Below are 23,185 nucleotides of genomic sequence, written 5' to 3' on the forward strand. Positions count from 1 at the left end.
TTTCTTCTTTTTCTTTTTTTTTCTAGTTTTTACAGTACGAGGTGTTTACGACGATTTTGGTTACGTGGTTTTTACGACGATTCCGTCCTACGTGGAATTAAAGTGGGCCGCGTTCATCATTTATTTTACGTGGTATTTACGACGAATCTTTCCTACGTGGTATTTACGACGAATTTGTCCTACGTGGTATTTACGACGAATCTCTCATACGTGGAATAAACGAGGAATTCGTCGTAAGTTCGACGTCAACATACGAGGAATTAACGAGTATTCCGTTTAAATCCCTAAAATCCGAAACCCCAAACCCCATATTCCTTATCTTCTACTTCATATATTTCAAACCCTATCTTTATTTTCATTCCAAACCACAATTCCTTATCTTCTAATTCATATATTCCAAACCACAATTCCCACTTTTACTTATTCATAAAACAAACTCCCACATTTTCTTATTCACAAAACAAACTCCCACATTACCTTATTCATAAACAAACTCTCACATTACCTTATTCATAAAACAAACTACACAAAATCGAAAATACATCAATCGGATTCATCGACATTCTCGTCATCACTAGAAATGTCTTCATTTTCATTAAACTCGTCTTCAACAGCTTCGTCTGTGGCATCATCGGTAAGATCTTCGTACTCGTGATTATGCGGATCAATGAGAAGGATGTCATCAATTTCTTGTTCAGGTTCCCCGACTTCATTTATCTGTTCTTCTTGCAATGGTGGTTCTTCTCCACTGATGATTCATCCTCGAGGTGTTACTTTGATCACTACTAACCAATTTATACCCGAATCTCTCATCCGAGAGTATGGAAGGAAGCTAACTTGGTCTGCTTGTGAAGCTAAGATGAAAGGCTCGAATTTGTTGTGCCGTCGTCCACCGTTGACATCAACTACACCGAATTTGTTAGACCGAACACCTCTGTTGACGACGGGGTCAAACCATTCACATTTGAAGAGGACGCATTTCAGCTTCAGTATCCCTGGAAATTCGACTTCAATAATCTCCGTGTGTCACTTACAAAGTTGGTGGATTCAAAATTAATTAGGTGCAAAAAAAAACGTGTGTCACTTACAAAGTTGGTGGATTTAAAATTTCCTCGCTAAATCCAAGTAAATAGTTTCCTCGTAAATAAGACGCGAAGTTTACGTCCACTTTACGAGGAACGTACGTGAAACATGATATCATCGTTATTTCCTCGTAAATGACACGTCACATTACATCGACTTTACGACGAACGGTTTTTGTCGTTAGTTTACGAGGAAATAACGACGATACCGTTATTCACGTAAAATCCTCGTAAAGTTGAGGTAAACTTACGAGGATTTTTTTTCCTCGTTAATATTCCTCGTTAAGCTTGAGTTTTCTTGTAGTGGTCAATGGTCTTTCCCTATCTGGATAAGCCCGTTCCACCTGGTATCCTGATTTTACCGTGTATCTCCTATTATTTGTGAAATGCCATCCATCTTTATATGTACCCTGAATCCTACTCAAAGGTATACTTTCAATATTTTCACATCCTGGGGATCCACTAAAGCCCAAAGAGCCTGCAAGTTCCAAGTTCGCGAAGTAGAATCTATTAAAGAATCCACTTTAAAGTACGGATAGTTATCGTGCAGATTTTTAGTTGCTGGTCTCGGGCGGGTGGTTGGGAGCCAATGATCATTCCATACAGAAATGAATGATCTTGGTCACACCCTTTTGATGAGTCATTTGCTTACCAGAGATCTAGCTGAAGCAATACTCCGCCAGCCGTATGAAAGGGAGTATGAGCAAATCGGCTCCAGGGGTGATGCATTCTTGTAATACCGACCTTTAAAGACGCGTGAAAATAATGTGTTTGGCTTGTATATCAACCGCCATAACTGCTTGCCCAATATCGCCGTATTAAAATCTGTTATATCTTTAAAACCCAAGCCTCCCTCTTCCTTGCTGACACAGATTTTATCCCATGATTTCTAATGCATACCTTTTGTACTTCTCCCTGGACTCCACTAAAACTGAGCTACTGCAGCTGTCAGTTTCTTCGCGGTTGCCTTTGGTAATTGATAGCAGGACATAACATGTATTGGTAGTGCCATAACTACTGATATGATTATTACCTCCTTCCCTCCTTTTGAGAAAAAATGAAAGTCCACCCATTAATCCTGTTTGTCAAGCGTTCCTGCATAAAGCTGAAAACTTGTATCTTAGATCCGTCAATATTCTCTGGTATTCCCAGATAAGATCCCATTCCTCTTAGATTTTGTATACCCAAAATGTCTCTTATCTCCTGTCTGTTGGATTCCTCAATCTTGTGTCCGAATCAGATCGAAGATTTTTGGAAGTTAATAAGTTGACCAGAAACCTCCTCATACTCTTTTAGAATCCATAGAATTGTTTGACACTCCTCTCTTTGTGCGTTGCAGAAGAAATGACTATTGTCTGTAAAAAGCAGGTGAGAGACCGGAGGACATGCTCTGGCTACTTTCATGTCCGTTATTTGTTTTTTTTCTTTCTGCCTTTTCAATGTTTGCTATTAATGTCTTAGTACACATAATAAAATTATATGGGGATAATAGATCCCTTGCCATAAACCTCTGTTTGGAATTATGAGCCCCCGCGGTTGACCATTAAGTAGAACCCGATATTACACCGACGATATGCACTCCCTCATTAGTTTACCCAATGGGGGTCAAAGCCCATTTTCTGCAGTAAGGCATAGATGAAACTCCACTCCACTATATCGTACGTCTTACTCATGTCCGTTTTGATTGCCATATATTTTCTTTTGCATGCCTTGTTGGTACGCAGCCTATGAAACATCTCATGTGCTATTTGAATATTATCAGAAATTAGCCTTTCTGCCACAAATGCCGATTGAGTTTCCGAAATAAAAGAGAGAAGACAATATTTCAACCGTTGACACAAGACCTTTGAGATAATCTTGTATCCTACATTGCATAAGCTTATTGGTCTTAGTTCCGTCATCCTCGTAGGTCTCTCTGTTTTTGGAAATTTATTCCAAACTATAAATATCATGTTTAACCATAAACTTAATATTATGATATCAATTTTCCTAACATATTCAAAAAGATACGTTTAAAGGCAGTGTTGTGCCTCAATAGAGAAAACAAGAAACATTTTCTTCGGGCATCAAATTTTTTTTTTAAAATCAAGGGCATAATTTTCTTCATTTATTATTAACAAAGGCATAATATACTTATAAAAACAAAGAATGAAAATTAGAATTACAAAAACATGAAATTATAGTGGAAACATGGTTTCTAAAGTAAACAAAATATAGACAATTGTTAATTATTAAATAACTAGAGTAATTAGATTGGTTGGTGGTTTTAGTTTTTGAATGCATTTTAAAAATATTTTCAAAAATGTAAAGTTGATAAAAATTTATTTTTGTTTGATCAAGGCATAAAAATTGAGTAATCTAATTACTTTATCTAAAATAGTTATAAAATTTAATGGTAAAAACTTAGTTAATATTTTTCTAAAAATAAAAATAAATATTTTTATATAATTAGTATTCCACATTTAAATATATAATCAAAACAGGAAATCAGTCGTATTTGGCACTGAAAAATTTAGGATGAGTTAAACATGAAATATTCAATTAATATGTAACCCCATCAATAATTCAAATATTCTATAAAGATGAAATTTTTTCCAATCATTAAACATAGATATCAAATATATATATATATAAAGTAGATTTTTTTCTCTTCTTATGACATGCGGAAGGGGGAGTTTGTTGACTTGTGTATTCTTTTCTTTTTTTTACATTTTAGATCCTTCTTCTTTTAGATTATTGCAATTTGGTTCACTATTATCTAATTATGCACTATCTAATCCTTCTCACACAAACCATCATCATTTGAAGTTTGATAATCTATTTTATTTTAAAAAAAATTGCAAAACGAATAAAGAAATAAGTAAAGACTTACTCATGAGAAATCCCACTGCCCGTTCGTTGTGAAGAGTAAACAATCAGGAGCTAAGGGTGAGGAATCTTCTGCGGAGAGTAAGAGGACAGATCTGATAGAGAGGTTGGCTGAATCTGATCCTCTGTATGGGGTCCTTCCAGATAATCAGGTGGGGAGGGACCCAGCGTCAGGTCCACCAAAAATTGCAGAGGAGGTTCTCCAAGGTATGAGGCAGTATCTGTTGGCAGCGGAAGGGCAGGAGAAGTTGACTAGAGAAGACAGAGTCAGGAAATCGATTTCTGATTTGATGGATGATCCTATGGGTCAAATAACCTTCTTAAGATTGGAGCCGGCTCCAATCATCTCTAAGGCACTGGATAAAAGAAAAGGGGTGGTGTATGACTTCAGTGCTCAAAAGGAGCATGTGGTGAGCTCGGAAAAACTGATGGCCAGAGCTATCTCAGCGGGTATGAAAGTGCTTCAATCTGGCAAGATAGTATCAGAGCACCCCCTCTCTGAAATGGCTGCGAACTCTACTCAGTCAGAATTTCTTACCGAGGGTTCAATGGGTTATAGTGTGGGCTTCTATGAAACCTGCACTTCCGGGACCTCTCTAAAGAAACCTAAAAGTAGAAGAAGGCCAGACACCTATAAGAGGAAAGGCAATGGGAAGAGAGTTCAAAAGGAAGATGTTGGATCGGGGAAGAAGATTGGAGAAGGTGTAGTCACAGATTCTAAGAGGAAGTCAAAAGAAGATGTCGAGCCATATAAAAGCTATGCAAGGTTTAAGAAACCAATGGTGGTCCCAAATGAAGGACCTTCCAAGTTTTAAATGATGATGTTGAGCTGGAATTGCCAGGGCCTGGGCCGTGCACATGATTTGGTGATTCCAAGACTGCGGGAATTGAGACAGCAACATTTCCCGGATATTTTGTTCTTGATGGATACAAAGCATAACCGTGACGCTCTTGTAGATATTCAAACTTGGCTAGGCTACGATAGGATTATGACTGTAAATCCTATTGGGTACAGCGCGGCTTAGCCTTGATGTGAAAAAGTTCTTTGAATATTGTGTTTAAGTTTGTGGATAAGCATCTGGTGGATTTCAATGTACAATTGGGTAAAGACAACTTCTATGTGTCTTATATATATGGGGAGCATGTGAGGAAGAACAAGCCAAAGCTGTGGGAGAGACTATCCCGTATTGGAGCATACAGAAAGGAACCCTGGTGTATGATGGGTGATTTCAACGATATAAGACAATGGAGAGAAAATTGGGGGACCAAGGAGAAGCGAAGCCTCCTTTCAACCGTTCAATGACATGCTGGAAATAGGAGAGATGGTGGAGCTTCAAAGCACATGAAATAGCTTTACGTGGGGAGTGAAAGAGGCACGCTTTCGATTCAATCTAAGCTGGACAGATGTTTTGGTAATAAGAAGTGGTTCCACCTCTACCCTGCATCGAACCAAGTTTTCTTGGATAAAAGAGGCTCTGACCACATACCGGTTATGGTGAAATTAATATCAGCTTCTGAACCGTATAGAGGCAGCTTCCGGTTCGATGGCAGATTCCTTCATAAAGATGGAGTGAAAGATGAGATTAAGAAGGTGTGGTTAACTAACCATCCGTTGTTTGAAGCTAAGGTCTCAGACAGACTAAAAAGATGCATGAAATCTCTGAGTAAGTGGAAAAAGAAGCAAAATCTGAACTCTAGAGATAAGATCACTTAGATTGAACACTCTTTGGAGAGGAAGCAGTCGTCGTTAACTTCTTCTAGTATGAGGATTGATTATCTGAAGAAGGAGTTGATAAAAGCCTATAGGGACGAAGAATCATACTGGAAACAGAAAAACAAGAACACATGGGCAGTGAAAGGTGATCTCAACAACATATACTACCATGATTCAGTGAAGGTTAGCAGGACAAAGAAGAGAATCAACAAGTTAATGGATGAAAATGGGCAGGAGCAGTTCTCAGAGGCAGCAAAAACGGAGGTGGCAACTGAATATTTCAAAAAGCTCTTCACCTCGACAAGCAATGAAGATTGGGAATGAAAGAGGTTCTCATGAGAGAAGTCAACAAGGAAGAAGTGAGAGATGCAATTTTCTCTATAGACCCGGGAAGTGCCCCAGTGCCTGATGGTATGACGGAGATGTTCTTCCAAAAGTACTGGGATATAGTGTGAGATCAGGTTACGAAAGAAGTGCTGAATTTCTTCGATATTGGGAATTTTCCAGTCGAATGGAACTACACCCACTTATGCCTTATACCAAAGATAGAAGATCATGTACTCATGTAAGACCTCAGACCAATAATCCTATGCTCAGTCCTCTACAAGATTATTTCCAAAATTTTGGGAGCCAAGCTGAAAACGTTGATGGCAGATATAATGTCTCCAACTCAATCTGCTTTTGTGGAAGAAAGACTGATTACTGACAACATTTTGATAGCCCACGAGATGATTCATGCCTTTGTGGGAAACGAAATTCACACTGTCGATTTCCGTTTAAATAAGGAAACTAGGAAAACCCTAATTTCCAGAGGACCCGTATATCTACTAATTACCACACGTCAAGCAATCAGAATACGAGAATAACAACGATAAAAATAAGAACTCAAAAAAAGAGAGCAAAGAAGATCTTATTCCGAATCTGCGTATGAGCGTTTACAACAAGGTATAAGCCTGGGCTCGAGAGCTGTCGGCGAGATTCCTAGTTCTAGTAACCCTAAGACGGCTAAACCTAATTCAGTCGCAGCTCGAAATAACAAAAACGGAAAAATGCCTAAATTGCTCTAAGTGCTAAGTTTGCTCTGAAAAAGTTCTCCCCCATGCTCCTCGCCTAGGACTCCTTATATACTAGCTCCAAGGTCGGTTTACGTTTTTACTCTTCTGCCCTTAAAGCAATAACGAAGATTTTTCTAAGTGGGAGTATACGAGTATACGCACCCACTCCCCCCCCCCCCCTTTTTAGAGAGGGGGATAGCTGAATTCGTCTATTGACGAACTGCCTACGTACCCCTTTCGAGGATCAAGCCATCTCGTAGTTCTGTTTCATGCCGCGAGTGTTCTTACTCGGCGGTAGATGTCGCGATGTCCGCCTTGACCGTGTCGATCGTGGCTGGGTCAACGCTATTTTCCGGATGTTCCGGTTGAGTTGTAGCGTGGCCTTCGGACTTGTGTCGAGCTTCGATGTCCGATGCGTTTGCGTCGGTAGACGATTTTAATTCGTCTTTTCCCGGGGCGCTTTTGGCTGAAGATCGATCTATCTTCGCGCGTTTGCCGTTTGCAGTTGCAGAAGCCGTGATTTGCCTTAACTTGTGCTCTGCGAGGAAGCATAGTCGCGACTGTTTTTGGCATCCCCAGATGGCCGCGACTCCGCTCGGCGTTGGGAACTTGAGACCCAGGTGGTAGGTCGACGGGACTGCCTGCATGGCGTTGAGCCATGGGGTTCCCATGATCACGTTGTAGATAGTGGGATGATCGACTACCGTGAACTCGACGATTTTCGTGATTTCCTTGGCCATGACTGGCAATTGGATTGATCTGAGAGTCATCGATACTTCGCCTGAAAAACCCGTGAGCGGCTTTGGCGTCGGAATTACTTCTCCGAGTTCGATGCTCATCCGCTTGAGAGTGTCGCGGAAGATTACGTTGACTGTGCTTCCCGTGTCGACGAGTACCCTTCCGACTTCTAAATCTCGTATGACGAGATCTATGACGAGCGGGTCGCAGTGAGGTTGGTCGATACCGCCGGCTTCTTCCTCTGTGAAGGTGATCGAGCAACTTTGGCCGTCTCGAGGAGGAGACCATGTAGGCCAATTTGCACTCGACTCTGCCTTCCGTTGGTAAGCCTTGATGGCCGACACGGTATCGCCGCAGTATTGTGATCCTCCGATGATCATATGGACTCTGCGACGATTGTTATCGTTCCCTTTGTCATCCGGCCTCCTACCGCGTTTATCCCCAGGTTGGTTTCGTTGAGGGGATTTTTCAGCGGGCGGATTTCTATCCGTCTTTGGAGGCCGATCAGAATCAAGGATGAGATCCTTGACGCTAGTTACTTCCGAAAGCTCTCCAGCAAGTAACTTCGCGGCCAGTCTTGCTCCCAAGACTTTGCAGTTGGTCGTGGAGTGTCCTCGGGATTGGTGGAACTCGCAGAAGGTGTTTTCGTCGTACCCTTGATTGCGAGTCCATGTGTTGCCCGTGGTCCGGCCTTGATCCGAATTGATCGCATAGTTATGCGGCCCTTGGAGATCTTCCCCCTTGTGATGGACGTACTTGTCGTTACGAGAGTTCTTCTTTTTCCCTTTCGGATCCGCATCTTTCAAGGATGGTCTTGCCGCCTTATGTTTTTGCGATAAGACTTTAGTTTCTCCCTCGACTATGATGTAGTCCGTTGCTTTGTGGAGGGCGTCCTGGATAGTTCGCGGTTTGTCGAGAGTTATCCACTTTCTGAATTTCGAATTGTACCAGAGTGTCTTTCTCAGCGTGTCGATGGCCACTTTGTCGCTTATCCCGCTGACCCTGGACATTATCAGCTTGAACCGACTGATAAACTCGCGGAGGGGTTCGTCTTCCCTCTGGGAGAGACTCCAGAGATCAACATCGGAAGTTTCTCTGTCTATGAATACAGAGTAATGTTTGAGGAATTCCGATGCGAGCTGTCGAAAACTCCCGATGGTGTTGCGACGAAGGCGTGCGAACCATTCGAGCGCTGATCCTTCAAGATTTTCGACAAACAGGCGGCAATAGCCGGCATCCTTTTCGCCGTCCTTCAGTCTTGCTCTTCCCATCGCGATGTGGAAAGCCTGAAGGTGTGCTTTTGGATCAGCCGTACCATCGTACTTCGGTACTTTGATTTTTCCCGGATCAGACACCCTCATATCCGAAATTCGACTGGTAAAGGGGGTCTTTCGAGTTCCTTCCAACAGTCGATCGATCTCGGGGGAAGCACTAGTAGCATGATGGATTTGAGACTTTACGGCTCTCACTTCTGCCGCAGTCTTAGTGATGTAGTCGCGAAGATCGCGGATATCCGATGTCTCGTCAGTAGATTTCCGAGCCTGTCGGCGTTTACTGCGAGTGAGCTCGGTTTGCCTTTCGGCCAGCTCCTCTTGTTCATTCCAATAGGCGACTTCTTCTTCTTCCGTCATTGGTTTTTTGAACGGGGAGCCTTCCCGAGCGAATCGGCTTCTGGTCCTTCTTGGATGTCTGTCGACATCCTCGTCGGTGTCGTTGGAGACATCGCTAGGATCCAGGTCAATGTGTTCGGCTTCGTTATCCTCCGAGTCCTTTGCAGGGGGCGGAAGATTTTCAGGGTTCCCCTTTTCGATGGGAGATTTCTCGCTAGGGTTTTGACCGGAAGGTCGTTCCCGTGCGACTCCTGCTCTATCGAGTGGGGTGGCGAAGTCGAGCCTCTTCCCGCAGATTTTGGTGGTTCCGCGGGGACGGATAGCTTGGGTTCTTGCCGTTAAGGTTTCAACCTGTTTGGTCAAGGTATTCACGAGCTTATCCTGTTCTTCCGACCTTTTCTCATAGGTGGCGAACATCTTTTTAAACTCCTCGATCGTCGCGGCGTTGGCTTGCGCGTTGGCCGCGGATACGTCCGCTACTGGAGTTTGGAGATCGGTGCCGCTGCCTCCGTTAAGAGGAGTTTGCACGTTATCCGCGTCGTTAGTTGACATGTCTGATTTAGAGTTGTGTGGCTTTTGCGGGTTAGATTGATCCGTACCCCCCTCCTTCTAGCGCCAAACTGTGGGAACCGAAATTCACATTATCGATTTCCGTTTACATAAGGAAACTAGGAAAATCCTAATTTCCCAGAGGACCCGGATATCTGCTAATTATCCCACGTCAAGCAATCAGAACACGAGAATAACAACGATAAAAATAAGAACTCAAAAAAAGAGAGCAAAGAAGATCTTATTCCGAATCTGCGTATGAGCGTTTACAACAAGGTATAAGCCTGGGCTCGAGAGCTGTCGGCGAGATTCCTAGTTCTAGTAACCCTAAGACGGCTAAACCTAATTGAGTCGCAGCTCGAAATAACAAAAACGGAAAAATGCCTAAATTGCTTTAAGTGCTAAGTTTGCTCTGAAAAAGTTCTCCCCCATGCTCCTCGCCTAGGACTCCTTATATACTAGCTCTAAGGTTGGTTTACGTTTTTACTCTTCTGCCCTTAAGCCGTCATAGCATAAAATGGAGATATTCCATTTTTCCCGATCTTCACAATTATCTTCAAAACTTCCGTATTTATCCGCGGAAACTTGACATTTATCTTTCCTTGTGGGCCAAGCGTAAACCGTGCTGCGGTTTACGGGCTTTGGGGTTAGAAAATCGTAGGATGGGCCTCGAGTCGTGTTTTAGGTCCCTTTGGGCCGTTTTCCGAATCGAGACGTTTACTACGAATTTTCCGCGGTTTATCGATGAGTTGGAATAGCGGAAAACGTGGACTGAGCTTGCTATGGTCTTCGGGAGATAGCGTACGAAGATTTGACGAGAATGCATGGATTGATGTCTGTCGATGTCCGGAAGAGTTCAGTCGCTACACAGCGACCAAACTTCGGCTCGAGCCCGGTCGCTACGTAGCGACCGAGCGGGACGATTGCTTGGTCGCTACGTAGCGACCGAGCTTTGGCTCGAGCTCGGTCGCTACGTAGCGACCGAACGGGACGGAGGCTCGGTCGCTACGTAGCGACCAAGCTTGGCTTGGGTTTGGTTGCTCTATAGCGACCGGACGGCGTGTATGCGTGGTGATCGAGCTTGGTTTGTTCGGTTTGAACCTCAAAGGATACTTCTTCATAAAAACTTCGTATTGGTTATATTTTACGAAATTTACGAAAGTTGTATCCTTCTTTTTACTATCTCTTTCGGAAATACGATCTCCGAGGATTTTCGGGTGGTAATTCCGTCGCGACCGTTTTTGACCCCAACAGCCTAGAGGACAAACGAGAAATTCTCCAAGGATTTCATGGCCATTAAATCTGATATGCCGAAGGCGTATGATAGAGTTGAATGGGGATACCTGAGGGTTCTTCTACGAGCAATGGGCTTCGATGAGGTCTGGATTCAAAGAGTTATGTTATGCGTTTCGACGGTGACCTATTTGACTCTAATAAACGATCAGCCTTTCGGATGCATTCAACCGGAGAGGGTCTTCACCAGGGGGATCCTTTATCCCCCTTCTCATTTGTGTTATGCACGGAAGGCTTAATTCATCTGATTGAGCAGGCTGTGAGCAAAGGTCTGCTGCAGGGGATACAATTCTCAGAAAATGGGCCGATGATACACCATATGTTATTTGATGATGATAGCTTGCTCATCTGCAAGGCTTATGGCTCACAAGCTACTGAAATAATGAAGATCATGTCTGTCTACGAGCAGGCTACTGGTCAAAAAGATAATGTTGTGAAGTCAGCCATAACTTTTGGAGCCAAAGTTGCTGAAATTTCAAGAGAGTTGATCAGACAGAAAACAGGGATTGAAAAGGAAGGTGGAACTGGCTCGTATCTTGGGTTGCCGGAATGCTTCAGTGGATCAAAGACCGAGCTGCTAGCTTACATCTATGGCAAGCTAAAGGATCGGCTATCAGGCTGGTTTGTCAAGCAACTCTCGCTGAAGGGAAAAAAGATTTTGATCAAGGCTGTGGCAATGGCTATGCCAGTGTATGCAATGTCATGTTTTAAATTGACCAAAAAGTCTTGCGAAAACCTGACTAAAGCAATGTCGGATTTCTGGTGGAACTCTCTTGAGCATAAGAGAAAGATACATTGGTTGAGTTGGAACAAGTTGAGTTTGGCAAAAGAGCAAGGAGGCCTGGGGTTTAAGGATATTCAGAATTTTAATCAAGCATTATTGGCCAAGTAGGCTTGGAGAAAACTCAGTCATCCGGAGTCTCTATTTTCCAGACTATTCAAGAGTAGATATTTTGAGAATTTTGACTTCTTGAATGGCCCGCGACCATCGTATGCCTGGCGTAGCATCCAGTTTGGAAATATCTACTCTTGATGGTTCCTTTCCAAACTGGATGTTCGTGGGTACTAAGAAACGAGTGGGGCAAGGTGATCATGCATAGTCGTTGGGCCTTTTCTAACGTCGCCTTTCTGGACGAAGCTAAATTCCAAGGGCTTCTATGGACTGTGGAATGCTTGAGCGCCCACCATGTGAACCGGGTCATAATAGCCATTGATGATGCGACCTTTCCAAATGTAATCCTGAGACCAAGAGCATGGCCAAGCTTCACCTGCCAATATGTTGAGATTATAGGAAGGTTACGAAACTTGGAATGGTGGAGGGTGATAAGAAAAGATAGATCAATTAATAGAGGAGCTTTCCTCATTGCGCAGAGTGTCACAAAGGGATGCTATAATCATTCTTATGTAGCTGCAGGTGTGCCACACTGGCTGGCTGAGACCTTTTAGAATGAGGAACCACTGCCCTCTTCTTAGTTGAGGTGTTTGGCGCTTAGGTCTGACTATTTTTGGGGGCGATCTTGGATGTTTGATTTGATCACTAATGTTGTGGAGTAGATGTTTTGTCTTTGTGGCTGTTTACAAAAACCTTTTGGTTAAGGTAAACCTTGGAGGGGTTATTCTGGTTGTAAATTGGTTATTGGAACGTTGAAATCCTTGATGACAAAAAAAAAAGAGAACAAACTCCAATCTTGGTCATGTAAAATAATTGTTCTTGCTAATTTATCAGCAACTTGATTGCCTTGGCGTCCCACATGACGAAAATTCGTCGACGTAAATTGTTCATTTCATGCATCTATTATTCTACACTTAGATATCTAATCAAAACAGATTAACAAATAATATGTATTTAATGGGGGGAAAAGTTTAACTTCGTTATATATATTTTTCTTAGTATATAGAGTTGAAAACAAAAAAATAATATATAAAGATTATATCTAGTTAATAAAAAACATTCTACCTAGAGGTGTCAAAATGGATTCTAATTAATGGATTGATCCAAACCAACCCATGGTTTTAGTAATTCATGGTTTTAGTGAGTTAACAATTTGGATGTTAATGGATAAAATGGTTTTTATGGATTAATGGATTTAGTGAGTTGGATTAATATTGGTTTGGATCAAAATGGGTATATGGATTATCCAACCCAACCCAATTTGTTTTACATAATCTTCTAGTTTTCATGGTTTTAGTGTTTTTTTTCCTTTTTTTTCCCTCTCTCACGAGAATCTCTCTTTTTCAATCTCTTTTCATCGATCACCCTTTCTGGATCATTGATTTTGGGTCATCGATCACGACACATCTGTTGGATCAATTATTCTATGCCCATGATCTATAAAAATCTGTGAAACCAAATGGGCCTTTGGATCATAATAATAAAAGCCTAATTGGCTTAAACGAAGGAGAAATGGAAGTAAAGTCCCACGTGGGGAAGCAACAAGAATGCTGAGTGATATATATAGGCATTCATGCTATCATGGGTTAAACGGCTCAGAGGAAGAGAGAGCCTCCCACGTGTGCGCCGCCGCCGGTGTCCGGCCGGGTCAGCTCGGCTCGGCTCTTGGATCTTGGGTGGAGGGCCTCCGGCCCAAAAAGATTATTTTTGGACCAACTTAAGCTCAACGTTTTGCCAGTTCATTTCTAAAAAACAGCATGACATTTGTGTGTAAACGACATGTAGTTCGTATAAAAACGACACAAAGTTTATCTGTTCGAAATGGATCAGAACGAGTCAACAAGAGAGAAACTTGCGGAAAAAGCTGCTCAACGTTCCACTCTGAGATCTTTGAGAGATTTTCGGAAAACGTTTGCAACAGTTTCGAGAAACCGCTCCTCGTCTCCTTTTTAAATATGGACTCTTCTCCTCTTCATTTCTCACTTCTTTTTACATCGAAACCAACAGCAAAAATCCCATAATGTAAGTCATAAATACGAGAATGTTTCGTAGAGTTTATAGTTCGATACGGCGATCACGCGTGAAGCGTGATTCGTTTGTCTGTTTGTGAATACAATTTTTATTGTTTTTGTATTCGTTTTTTTACATTCGTCTATTTCCTTAACTTTGTTTTTATTATATCGTTTAGGTCAGTCTGGTTTACAGGCTTTTACAACATCAATCTTCCCTGTGAGTCAGAAATCTATTTTTCTTCAATTTGGCCTTTTGGGTCACTGATTTTTCTGGGTTGATCCGATTGTATTTTATTGATCTGTTCACGTTTTATTTTGGATTGTATTGAGTTCTATAGACCATTTTGAACTTCCGTAGCTTCCAGTACGCAGTTAACAGGGTTGCTTTGGTTAGTCGATTGTCTTTGAGTTGCGATGTATCTATATACGCAGTTAAGAGGGTTTTGTTCTTACATATTACTGTATTGGGCTGAACCATACGAAGCAATCAGGTTGGCTTCTTTGATCATGCGTATGATATTTTTGGATACAAGTCAACATATTTAATATTGTGATTCTTAGCCAAAGATTATTGGAAGGTGCTTTGAGAATAGAGAAGTTGTTGACTCTTGTTGATAAGCTTGTTGTTAAGGTCTCTTTGACTAGTTTATGAAGAAACACTTGTGGACTTTGAAGCTTTGTCTTATTTGTGGTTTTGTTTTTTAATAGTTACTTGACTTACGTCCTAATCAATTCCCTTTTTCCAAGAGAAGCTTTGTCTTATGGCTTTGGTTATGTGTTTTGCTTAAGATTCCATGGTTTTCGTTGTGTTCATATTGTGTCATAGAGCTTCGTTGTGGGTTCTCTTCTGTTTTTATTGTTTCCAGAGAAGGCTCTAATTCTTCATTAAGGGTTCTCTTCGTTGTGGCTAGTTATGACTTGGTTGGGTTTTGTAAAACTAATGACAGCCTTACTTGTTGAGACTTTTTTTTTTACTCTAACGGAACCTACTGATTGTTCTTGTGCAACTCATTTAATTTTGCTTCTGTGTCCGCTTATATTAAAGTTTACTACACACAAGGGCAGTTTCAAGTTTTTTTTTACATAATAGAGCAGTTTCCGCTACAGATGTAGTTTTTCAATGGAAAGACTCCAAAAAACGTAACTGGTCGTTTCATTTAGTTAAGTTGGTCAACTAAACATTTAAATGCACTTGAGTCCTAATATCTTTCTCTCTCCCTCATCGATTTTACTCCGACATTTTTTTCTCAAATCTCACAAACCATGCTTTTCATGTTCTACAGTAGCTTCACATCTACGAACCTAACCAAATAATGAAAATAATCAACATCCCAACGGCGTATGACCAAATTATCGTCGAGGACTCGAGCTTTGACGAACTTGAGTTCTGGGTTCGAGAATTGCGGAATCCTAGATGATGAAAGCTAAAGAAAAGTTGATTCTTTTGGTGCTTGGAGTTGACAGGTCAATAAACGGGTTACAGCCGGAGAGCTCCAATTCATCACCTCCTCTCCGCCCTCAGCTCCTTTGTCCAAGATCGCGTCGATGTTAGATCTCGTTCACCGGTGGTCGTTGCTCTTCGTCGCGTCACATTAACATCGGCTTCTCCACGTCTCAAGCCCATGACCGCTCCATCTCAGGTCGTGCTTTCAGCCTTCGCCGCCATAGGAATTAATTCTCATCGTCGTGTCTCTGCTCCGTCGTTGCCTGCTCGCCATCGTCGTCAACGATATCCGACGAAAAGATAGACCGAGCGACATCAATGGATGAGTTTCATCTTTTTCAGAAATAGTCCTTCGGCTTTTAATTATTTTCATTATGCCCCCAAAATATTAAAATGTGCAGATTAGTCTCCAAAATCACATTGTACATGACATGAGATGTACACGAGTACACGACATGGGATGTATAAAATCACTGCTCACAACGTAGTATTTTTAGATTATGTACACATGTACACGATATGGGATGTAAAATCACATTGTATAGAAAACAACAATCTTTCAGGAATAGTCCGCTGGCTTTTGATTATTTTCATTATGGCCCCATAGCATTAAAATGTGCAGATTAGTCTCCAAAATCACATTGTACACGACATGGAATACATGGGATGTACACATGTACACAACATGGGATGCACAAAACCATTTTGTACACGACATAGATGTACACAATTACATTGTGCAGAATGTACACGACAAGGGATGTACACAATCACATTGTACAGCAGACAACAATCTTTCTACATGGAAGCATGCCCCCATATTGGAACAAATCGATGGGACGAGATTTGCGAAAAATATTTCACACTGATGGCTATGCATTGAAAGCTAGATCTTGGAAGGCTTTTATTCTTTTTAACACTTCTAAATATGTTTGCATGTTTAACATATATACTTTCAAAAGAAATTTACATGTACACATGTTTTCACTATCGATAAGGGCTAATGTGTACAATATACATATCTTATTTTATCAGATGTTTACATGTACACATATGTTTGAGATAGATGTTAGATGTCCAGCATGTTGTAAAGTTATGTACATTCGTTTGTGTACATGTGTACATGTATACATTAAATGTTGGTAACATATATGTGTACAATACATATGGTAGTGTACATGTGTACATCACTGAAAAATTAAACTAATACCATTCAAAGATGAAATGGTAATAGAATATGACTTCATATCATTATACAAAGTTTAATGAAGTTGATTCTCAAATGGTAGTCGAATATGACTTTCATATCATTATACAAAGCTTAATGAAGTTGATTCTCAAATGGCAGTAGAATATGACTTTCATATCTCTTTAACATGTACATGCGTACACTAACATTTGTGTACACATCATCGTGCTCACCCAATGTACTCGTGTACACGAAAAAATTTACATACACAAAACACAAAATATATGTTTCGTTTATATCAAAACCGTATGCAACCTGTATGTATTGAAATTCTTTCTTTCTCTCTGCTCCCATTTCATTCTCTCTAACATTCCCAAGATTCCCAGATTTCAGATTATGTCTCTCGCTTGGGAATTGGTCTGTCGAAAAAAACCTCCCAGCCAGAAGTTCTTTAAAATCATCAAGGCCATGCGCCTCTTCGCTTAATGAAGTTGATTCTCAAATGGCAGTAGAATATGACTTTCATATCTCTTTAACATGTACATGCGTACACTAACATTTGTGTACACATCATCGTGCTCACCCAATGTACTCGTGTACACGAAAAAATGTACATACACAAAACACAAAATATATGTTTCGTTTATATCAAAACCGTATGCAACCTGTATGTATTGAACTTCTTTCTTTATCTCTACTCCCATTTCATTCTCTCTAACATTCCCAAGATTCCCAGATTTCAGATTATGTCTCTCGCTTGGGAATCGGTCTGTCGAAAAAAACCTCCCAGCCAGAAGTTCTTTAAAATCATCAAGGCCATGCGCCTCTTCGCCGCTCTGCCCCCCCCCCCCCCCCCCCCCGATACCCTCCACCGCTTTGTCACCTTCGGAAACACAAAGATATTTATTTAGAAAGGGAAACAAAATAAAAAATCAAAACAGTTATCACTCTAATCACCTACGTTCACTTTCAGCCGCAGACTCCGTCTCCTCGACATCGTCGCCGGAATCTTCAACGTACGCTGTTAAACTCTCTTACCGGCCAGAAATCGCCTCCTATTCCTCTCAAACAGAGTTTCGAGATTTATTCTTGGTAACTGATGTTTGTCAAAAGGTAAAGGTGACAGTAATTAATAATACGACCCCACCATTTCCGTTTCGAAATTCAAAAACCAAACCAAAAAATATAATAAAATAATTAACCTAACTAAATGAAACGACCAGTTACGCTTTTTGGAGTCTTTCCATTGAAAAACTACCTCTGTAGAGGGAACTGCTCTATTGTGTAAAATAAAACTTGAAACTGCCCCTGTGTGTAATAAACTCCTTATATTATCTCTTATGTTTTTTTTTTCAGGTGAAAGAAGTCTCTGAAGCTGCTACGAGAAGAGACGCGTCGATATCTTTTGCGTTTGTGAAGACAAGTATACTTGTGAAGCTCAATTTGAAGCTTTAAATGATTAGAAACTGATGATTTAAATGATACAGAATCTGTTCTCTTGAGATGATACTTATGAACGCATGGGAAGATACTCATCTTGTGATTGTTTGTGTTCACTGAGAAGCATGTGTTAGGTCATTTATATGCTACTGATTTCCATCTATCACAAGCGTATTTATTGCTATTTCTGTTTTTTTTTACTTGCTTTTATATGTTTTGATTGTGACATGAGGCTTATGAAGATCAGCTTCTCTGTTGTATTGAGTTGATTGGTGACTGGTACTGTCTTGTTGATTGTTTGAGAGAGTCATGTTAAAAGTAAGAACTAAATGTCCTATTTTTTGCTTTACTATTGATGATATTTATTCAATATCATTGTCGACTTGGTAAGAATCCTAACCCATGTTGGACGGCCTTAGTATACTCAAGACTCACCGCATGATCCTTTATTTTGTCAGCAACTTAGACAGATTCATGTAGACTCTAGAAACCAAAAAGGGAGTTCTGCATCCATATGGACAATAAACGATTGTTGCTTTCTTGCACTGCGTGCGAGATTATTTGCCCTTGAATTCTGTGTCCGTAGTATATGAATGACCTCTAAACTGTTGAAACTTCTCTTCAAAACCTTTATGTCTTCCAAATAACTTGTAAAGGCTGGTCATTCTTCTGGTTTCGAAAACCATTTTCACGAATTAAGAATATTTTGTTGCAAATGTAACAGTAAACTGTCTTAGATTCCTCATGCATTCCATTGTCCAATTGAGAGCATCTATCTCTGAGTGAAGTGGCGATTGACTCGCTCTTGTATTCATCGCTCCCATTAAACCATCAAAACCTTTCAGTGAAGTAGCGACTGACCCTCTCTTGTATTTGCCGCATGACCCTTTGTTTGGGAATTATGTACCTTTTGTTGATTTCAAGATAAATGATGCAAGATATTGATCTTATTAATTTTCTGCTGCCATTTAAATATGTGATTATGTGGTTTCAACTAATTTGATTGTTTTGAAATTATTAGTTGTGTAAAGCTTTAATGCCAAGTTTTTGGAATGCTTGCAGTGGAGTTTACACTCAAGAATTTGCAGAGGTAGATGGATGGACTTAAAACATATGTTACTCTAATGTTTTGGCGGATTAACTATAACTTAGGAGGTTGGTACAAGATTGCGTATTAATATATATTATTTACTTATGAAGTTTTTTCATTGTTTGATCGGCTTAGTATTTTGTATAATTATTAAGTACGTGAAGAATTATAGACGGAGGAGGGTGCTCTAGATTCATCACTAATCCACCATGGACTAGTGAAGTTTTTAATGTATCTAGTCGGTAATAATTTTTAAAACCTGATTAAGTGGAAGTGAGGGTCCACTTTAAACCCCTCAAAATTATTTATAAAATATTGTTGATGTTTAGATGTCTTCTTATTATTATTATTATTATTATTATTATTATTATTATTATTATTATTATTATTATTATTATTATTATTATTGTATTGCAATAATTCATTTAGAAGTGATTAAGGAAATATATAATTCCTAATATTTATATTGCCTAAATTTACTAAGTAATTTTAAACAGTTGATATATATGGAATAGTTTCTTCGTAATCTTTTGAAATTCGATCTATGTCAAACTTCATTTCTTAATGAAAAAAATGAAGAAAGCTGTTTTTGTTGTGGTTTTGATTTGATGTTGGTAGGTAAAATATAATATTAAATCAATCTTAATTCTTCTTTTAAAATAAAAATATTATAATTAGTTAAGTTCACTTTTAAGTCGTTATTTTCTTCATCTTCTAAAATATAATTCCTAATATTTGCTATTATATAAACTTACATATAATATAGTTGAATCTATCTAAATATTCATTAATTATAATAAATGATTGATTAATTACAGTCTAAATATACTGAATCTATCTAAATATTCATTTTTAAAAACATTTATTATAATAAGTTAAATTCACTTTAAATTATTTATCTTTGTAATAATGTGAACAATTGGTACTCGCTCACATTTAAAAGTTTCCCATCACTAAAAACTTAAAACCGTTCAAAATTATCACATCAAATGCCTCTATCAAATCTTTTAAAAAATTATTTCTTCTCACTCATAAAGAAACCACACAGGTTATTTCAAACTCTAAAAATGAACTTAATGCCTTACAACAATACCTTAATTTCAGATCTGAGTAAATCATCAAACAATGTCAAATTGTTGGCAGAAATTTTATGAGTATGGAATCATCGATAATTATATGTGAAATAGATTAAAAATTATAATTAAAATATTTAAAAATAAGTAAGTTTTATTTATTTAAAAGTTTTAGTTGATAATTATTATTGACATGTATTTATAAAGCAAAAACAGAAAAATAAATAAATGAAAAGTAAATTGGGTACTGAATTTTTCAAAACAAAAACCATTGTAAATATGAATATTGAATAAATGTTAAATGATTATGTGGAAAAGAGGTAATGTGATGTGGAATGTACAAAGTGAAAAGGTGTCGAAGGATATAACTGTTGTGTGAAATTGTGAAAATTGATAGTTATATAGATCGAATTTGTGGGTAGAGCTTAGAATTTTAACCGGAGCCGTTTACCTGAAATGGACCGATTCAGTTATGGCTATATTACCTATGGGATCCTGCTTCTAATACTCGTGAGCATCATTTCGGTTTTTATTTTTACCAAAAATCAGAACAGATACACGTTTGGATAAGCAGAAAAACAAAGAAGCAACTATGTTAGTACTGGACCACTTTGATTTACATATAATTTTTCTTTGTCGATATATATAGGATTCACATAATTAACATGTATCTGAAACCAATCCAAAACCGGTGATACCCAATCCAAAACATAAACCAAAATCTAATAAGTACTTATTGAGTGTAGAATTCATATATCCTAAAGATCCACCCAAACCCAGCCCGAATATCTGAATTCTCAAGCTTACATGTGGGTCACAGAAAACTCAAATATGAATGAATAACCACAAGCCCAAGACACCTACAAAAAAAAACAAGGAAATGTGTAATTAGGGCTGGACATTTGGATGTCCTTTCGGGTATACATGCTATTTATTCAGGTATATATTTTTCAGATTTTGAAAAATGATCCCGTTCGGGTTACTTTAATCTGAAAGTAACCATGAATATAAAGTTATTTGAGTATTTTTATCCAAAACATCCCATTTCATCTAACTAATATAATTGGTTTATAAATTTAATTTAGATACAAGCCTACAACTTCATCTTCTCCAGACCCCAAAACCCTTCTAAAACCCTATCACTCACACTCAGAATTCTCACATTTCCAGCCATGTCAATTTCCAAAGCTGCCCTTCTGCAAACACTCGCTCGAGCCTACCGCCCTCCGCCGTTTTCCGCCGTCCGACGCATGTCTTTCGCGACGCAGGAAGAAGCCGCCGCCGCCGAAAGTCGCCGTCGTAAGCGTCGTATTCGCATGGAGCCACCACCTCTCAACAGATCCAATCAACCTCAAATCTCTAGACCTATCCAGAACCCAAACATCCCGAAGCTACCAGAATCAGTATCCGCTCTCACCGGAAAACGCCTCGATCTCCACAACCACATCTTAAAACTAATCCGAGAGAACGATCTCGAAGAAGCCGCTCTCTACACTCGTCACTCCGTCTATTCTAACTGCCGCCCGACAATTTTCACCGTCAACGCCGTTTTAACGGCGCAGCTCCGTCAGTCAAAGTACGGGGCGCTTCTGCAGTTACACGGTTTCGTCAACCAAGCTGGCATCGCCGCCAATATCATCACCTACAACTTGATCTTCCAGGCTTATCTTGATCTTAGAAAGCCTGACGTTGCTCTGGAGCATTACAAGCTCTTTATAGATAACGCGCCGTTGAATCCTTCCGTTGCTACTTTTAGGATTCTTGTTAAGGGTTTAGTTGACAATGGGAGTCTTGAGAAAGCCATGGAGATAAAGGAAGATATGAGTGTTAGAGGCTTTGTTCCTGACCCTGTTGTTTATAGCTATCTAATGGTAGGGTGCGTGAGGAAGTCTGATGCTGATGGTGTCTTTAAGCTTTATGAGGAGTTGAAGGAGAAGCTTGGTGGGTTTGTTGAGGATGGTGTGGTTTATGGGCTGTTGATGAAAGGTTATTTCATGAAAGGGATGGAGAAGGAAGCTACAGAGTGTTGTGAGGAAGCTATTGGAGAGAACTCAAAGGTTAGGATGAGTGCTATGGCGTATAACTACGTGCTTGAGGCTTTGAGTGAGAACGGGAAGTTTGACGAGGCTTTGAAGTTGTTTGATGAGATGAAAAGGGAACATGATCCACCGAGGCGTTTGGCTTTGAATTTGGGGAGTTTTAATGTGATGGTTAATGGGTATTGTGGTGAAGGGAAGTTTGTGGAAGCATTGGAGGTTTTCAGGCAAATGGGTGAGTTTAGCTGTAGTCCTGATACTTTATCATTCAACAATCTGATGAATCAGCTGTGTGAGAACGGATTGTTGGCAGAGGCTGAGAAGCTTTACAATGAAATGAACGAGAATAAGGTGAAGCCTGATGAGTACACTTATGGTTTGTTGATGGATACTTGTTTCAAGGAAGGTAAGATAGTGGAAGGAGCTGCGTATTATAAAACGATGGTTGAGTCGAGTCTGAGAACAAACTTGGCTGTGTATAACCGGTTGCAAGATCAGCTGGTTAAAGCCGGGAAACTCGACGATGCGAAATCCTTCTTTGATATGATGGTGAGCAAGCTCAAGATGGACGACGAGGCTTACAAATTCATCATGAAGGCGTTAAGTGAAGCTGGGAGACTGGACGAGATGCTTAAGATTGTGGACGAGATGCTGGGTGATGAAACTGTTAGAGTGAGCGAAGAAATACAAGAGTTTGTGAAAGAAGAGCTGCGGAAAGGAGGAAGAGAGGATGATTTGCAGAAACTTATGGATGAGAAAGAGAGATTGAAAGAGGAGGCAAAGGCGAAAGAGTTAGAAGCAGCAGAAGCCAAGAAAAGGAGTACAAATATTAGTATAGCTTCGTTAATGAGTCCAAAACTAGAAGAAGAAAAGAAAGAAGAGGTAAAAGATGCTTTGGGATAATAATGGTGTTGTTGAAGAAGTCAATGTAGGAGCCCAAGGAGAAGAAGGCGTGAATAAGCTATGATCCACCTTTTTCTATTATCCCAGGATTTTTGCAAAGTCATTTTTTTCAACCTTGCTTCTGGTTTCAAAATATGACTGCATAGTATTCTTTTGATACAGGCTTGTGCATGTAATATGCAAGTTGTGACAATGAA

The 23,185-nt window shown here is 39.8% G+C and overlaps 1 protein-coding gene across 1 annotated transcript; it reads left to right on the forward strand.

The window, feature by feature from the left end:
• The first annotated feature begins 967 nt into the window (after positions 1–967).
• On the forward strand, positions 968–23,106 carry LOC103873497 (pentatricopeptide repeat-containing protein At3g49240, mitochondrial-like). Its single transcript, XM_033274046.1, has 2 exons — positions 968–6,407; positions 10,876–23,106. Exon 2 carries the CDS (start codon positions 21,222–21,224, stop codon positions 22,986–22,988), a length of 1,767 nt encoding a protein of 588 aa, XP_033129937.1. The 5' UTR covers positions 968–6,407; positions 10,876–21,221; the 3' UTR covers positions 22,989–23,106.
• The last annotated feature ends 79 nt before the right edge of the window (positions 23,107–23,185 follow it).

This window comes from Brassica rapa, chromosome A06 (genome assembly GCF_000309985.2).
Source record: "Brassica rapa cultivar Chiifu-401-42 chromosome A06, CAAS_Brap_v3.01, whole genome shotgun sequence".
NCBI classification, from domain to species: domain Eukaryota; kingdom Viridiplantae; phylum Streptophyta; class Magnoliopsida; order Brassicales; family Brassicaceae; genus Brassica; species Brassica rapa.

Coding starts and splice junctions, on each gene's coding strand:
- LOC103873497 (XM_033274046.1), top strand. CDS start 21,222: ATGTCAATTTCCAAAGCTGCCCTTCTGCAAACACTCGCTCGAGCCTAC.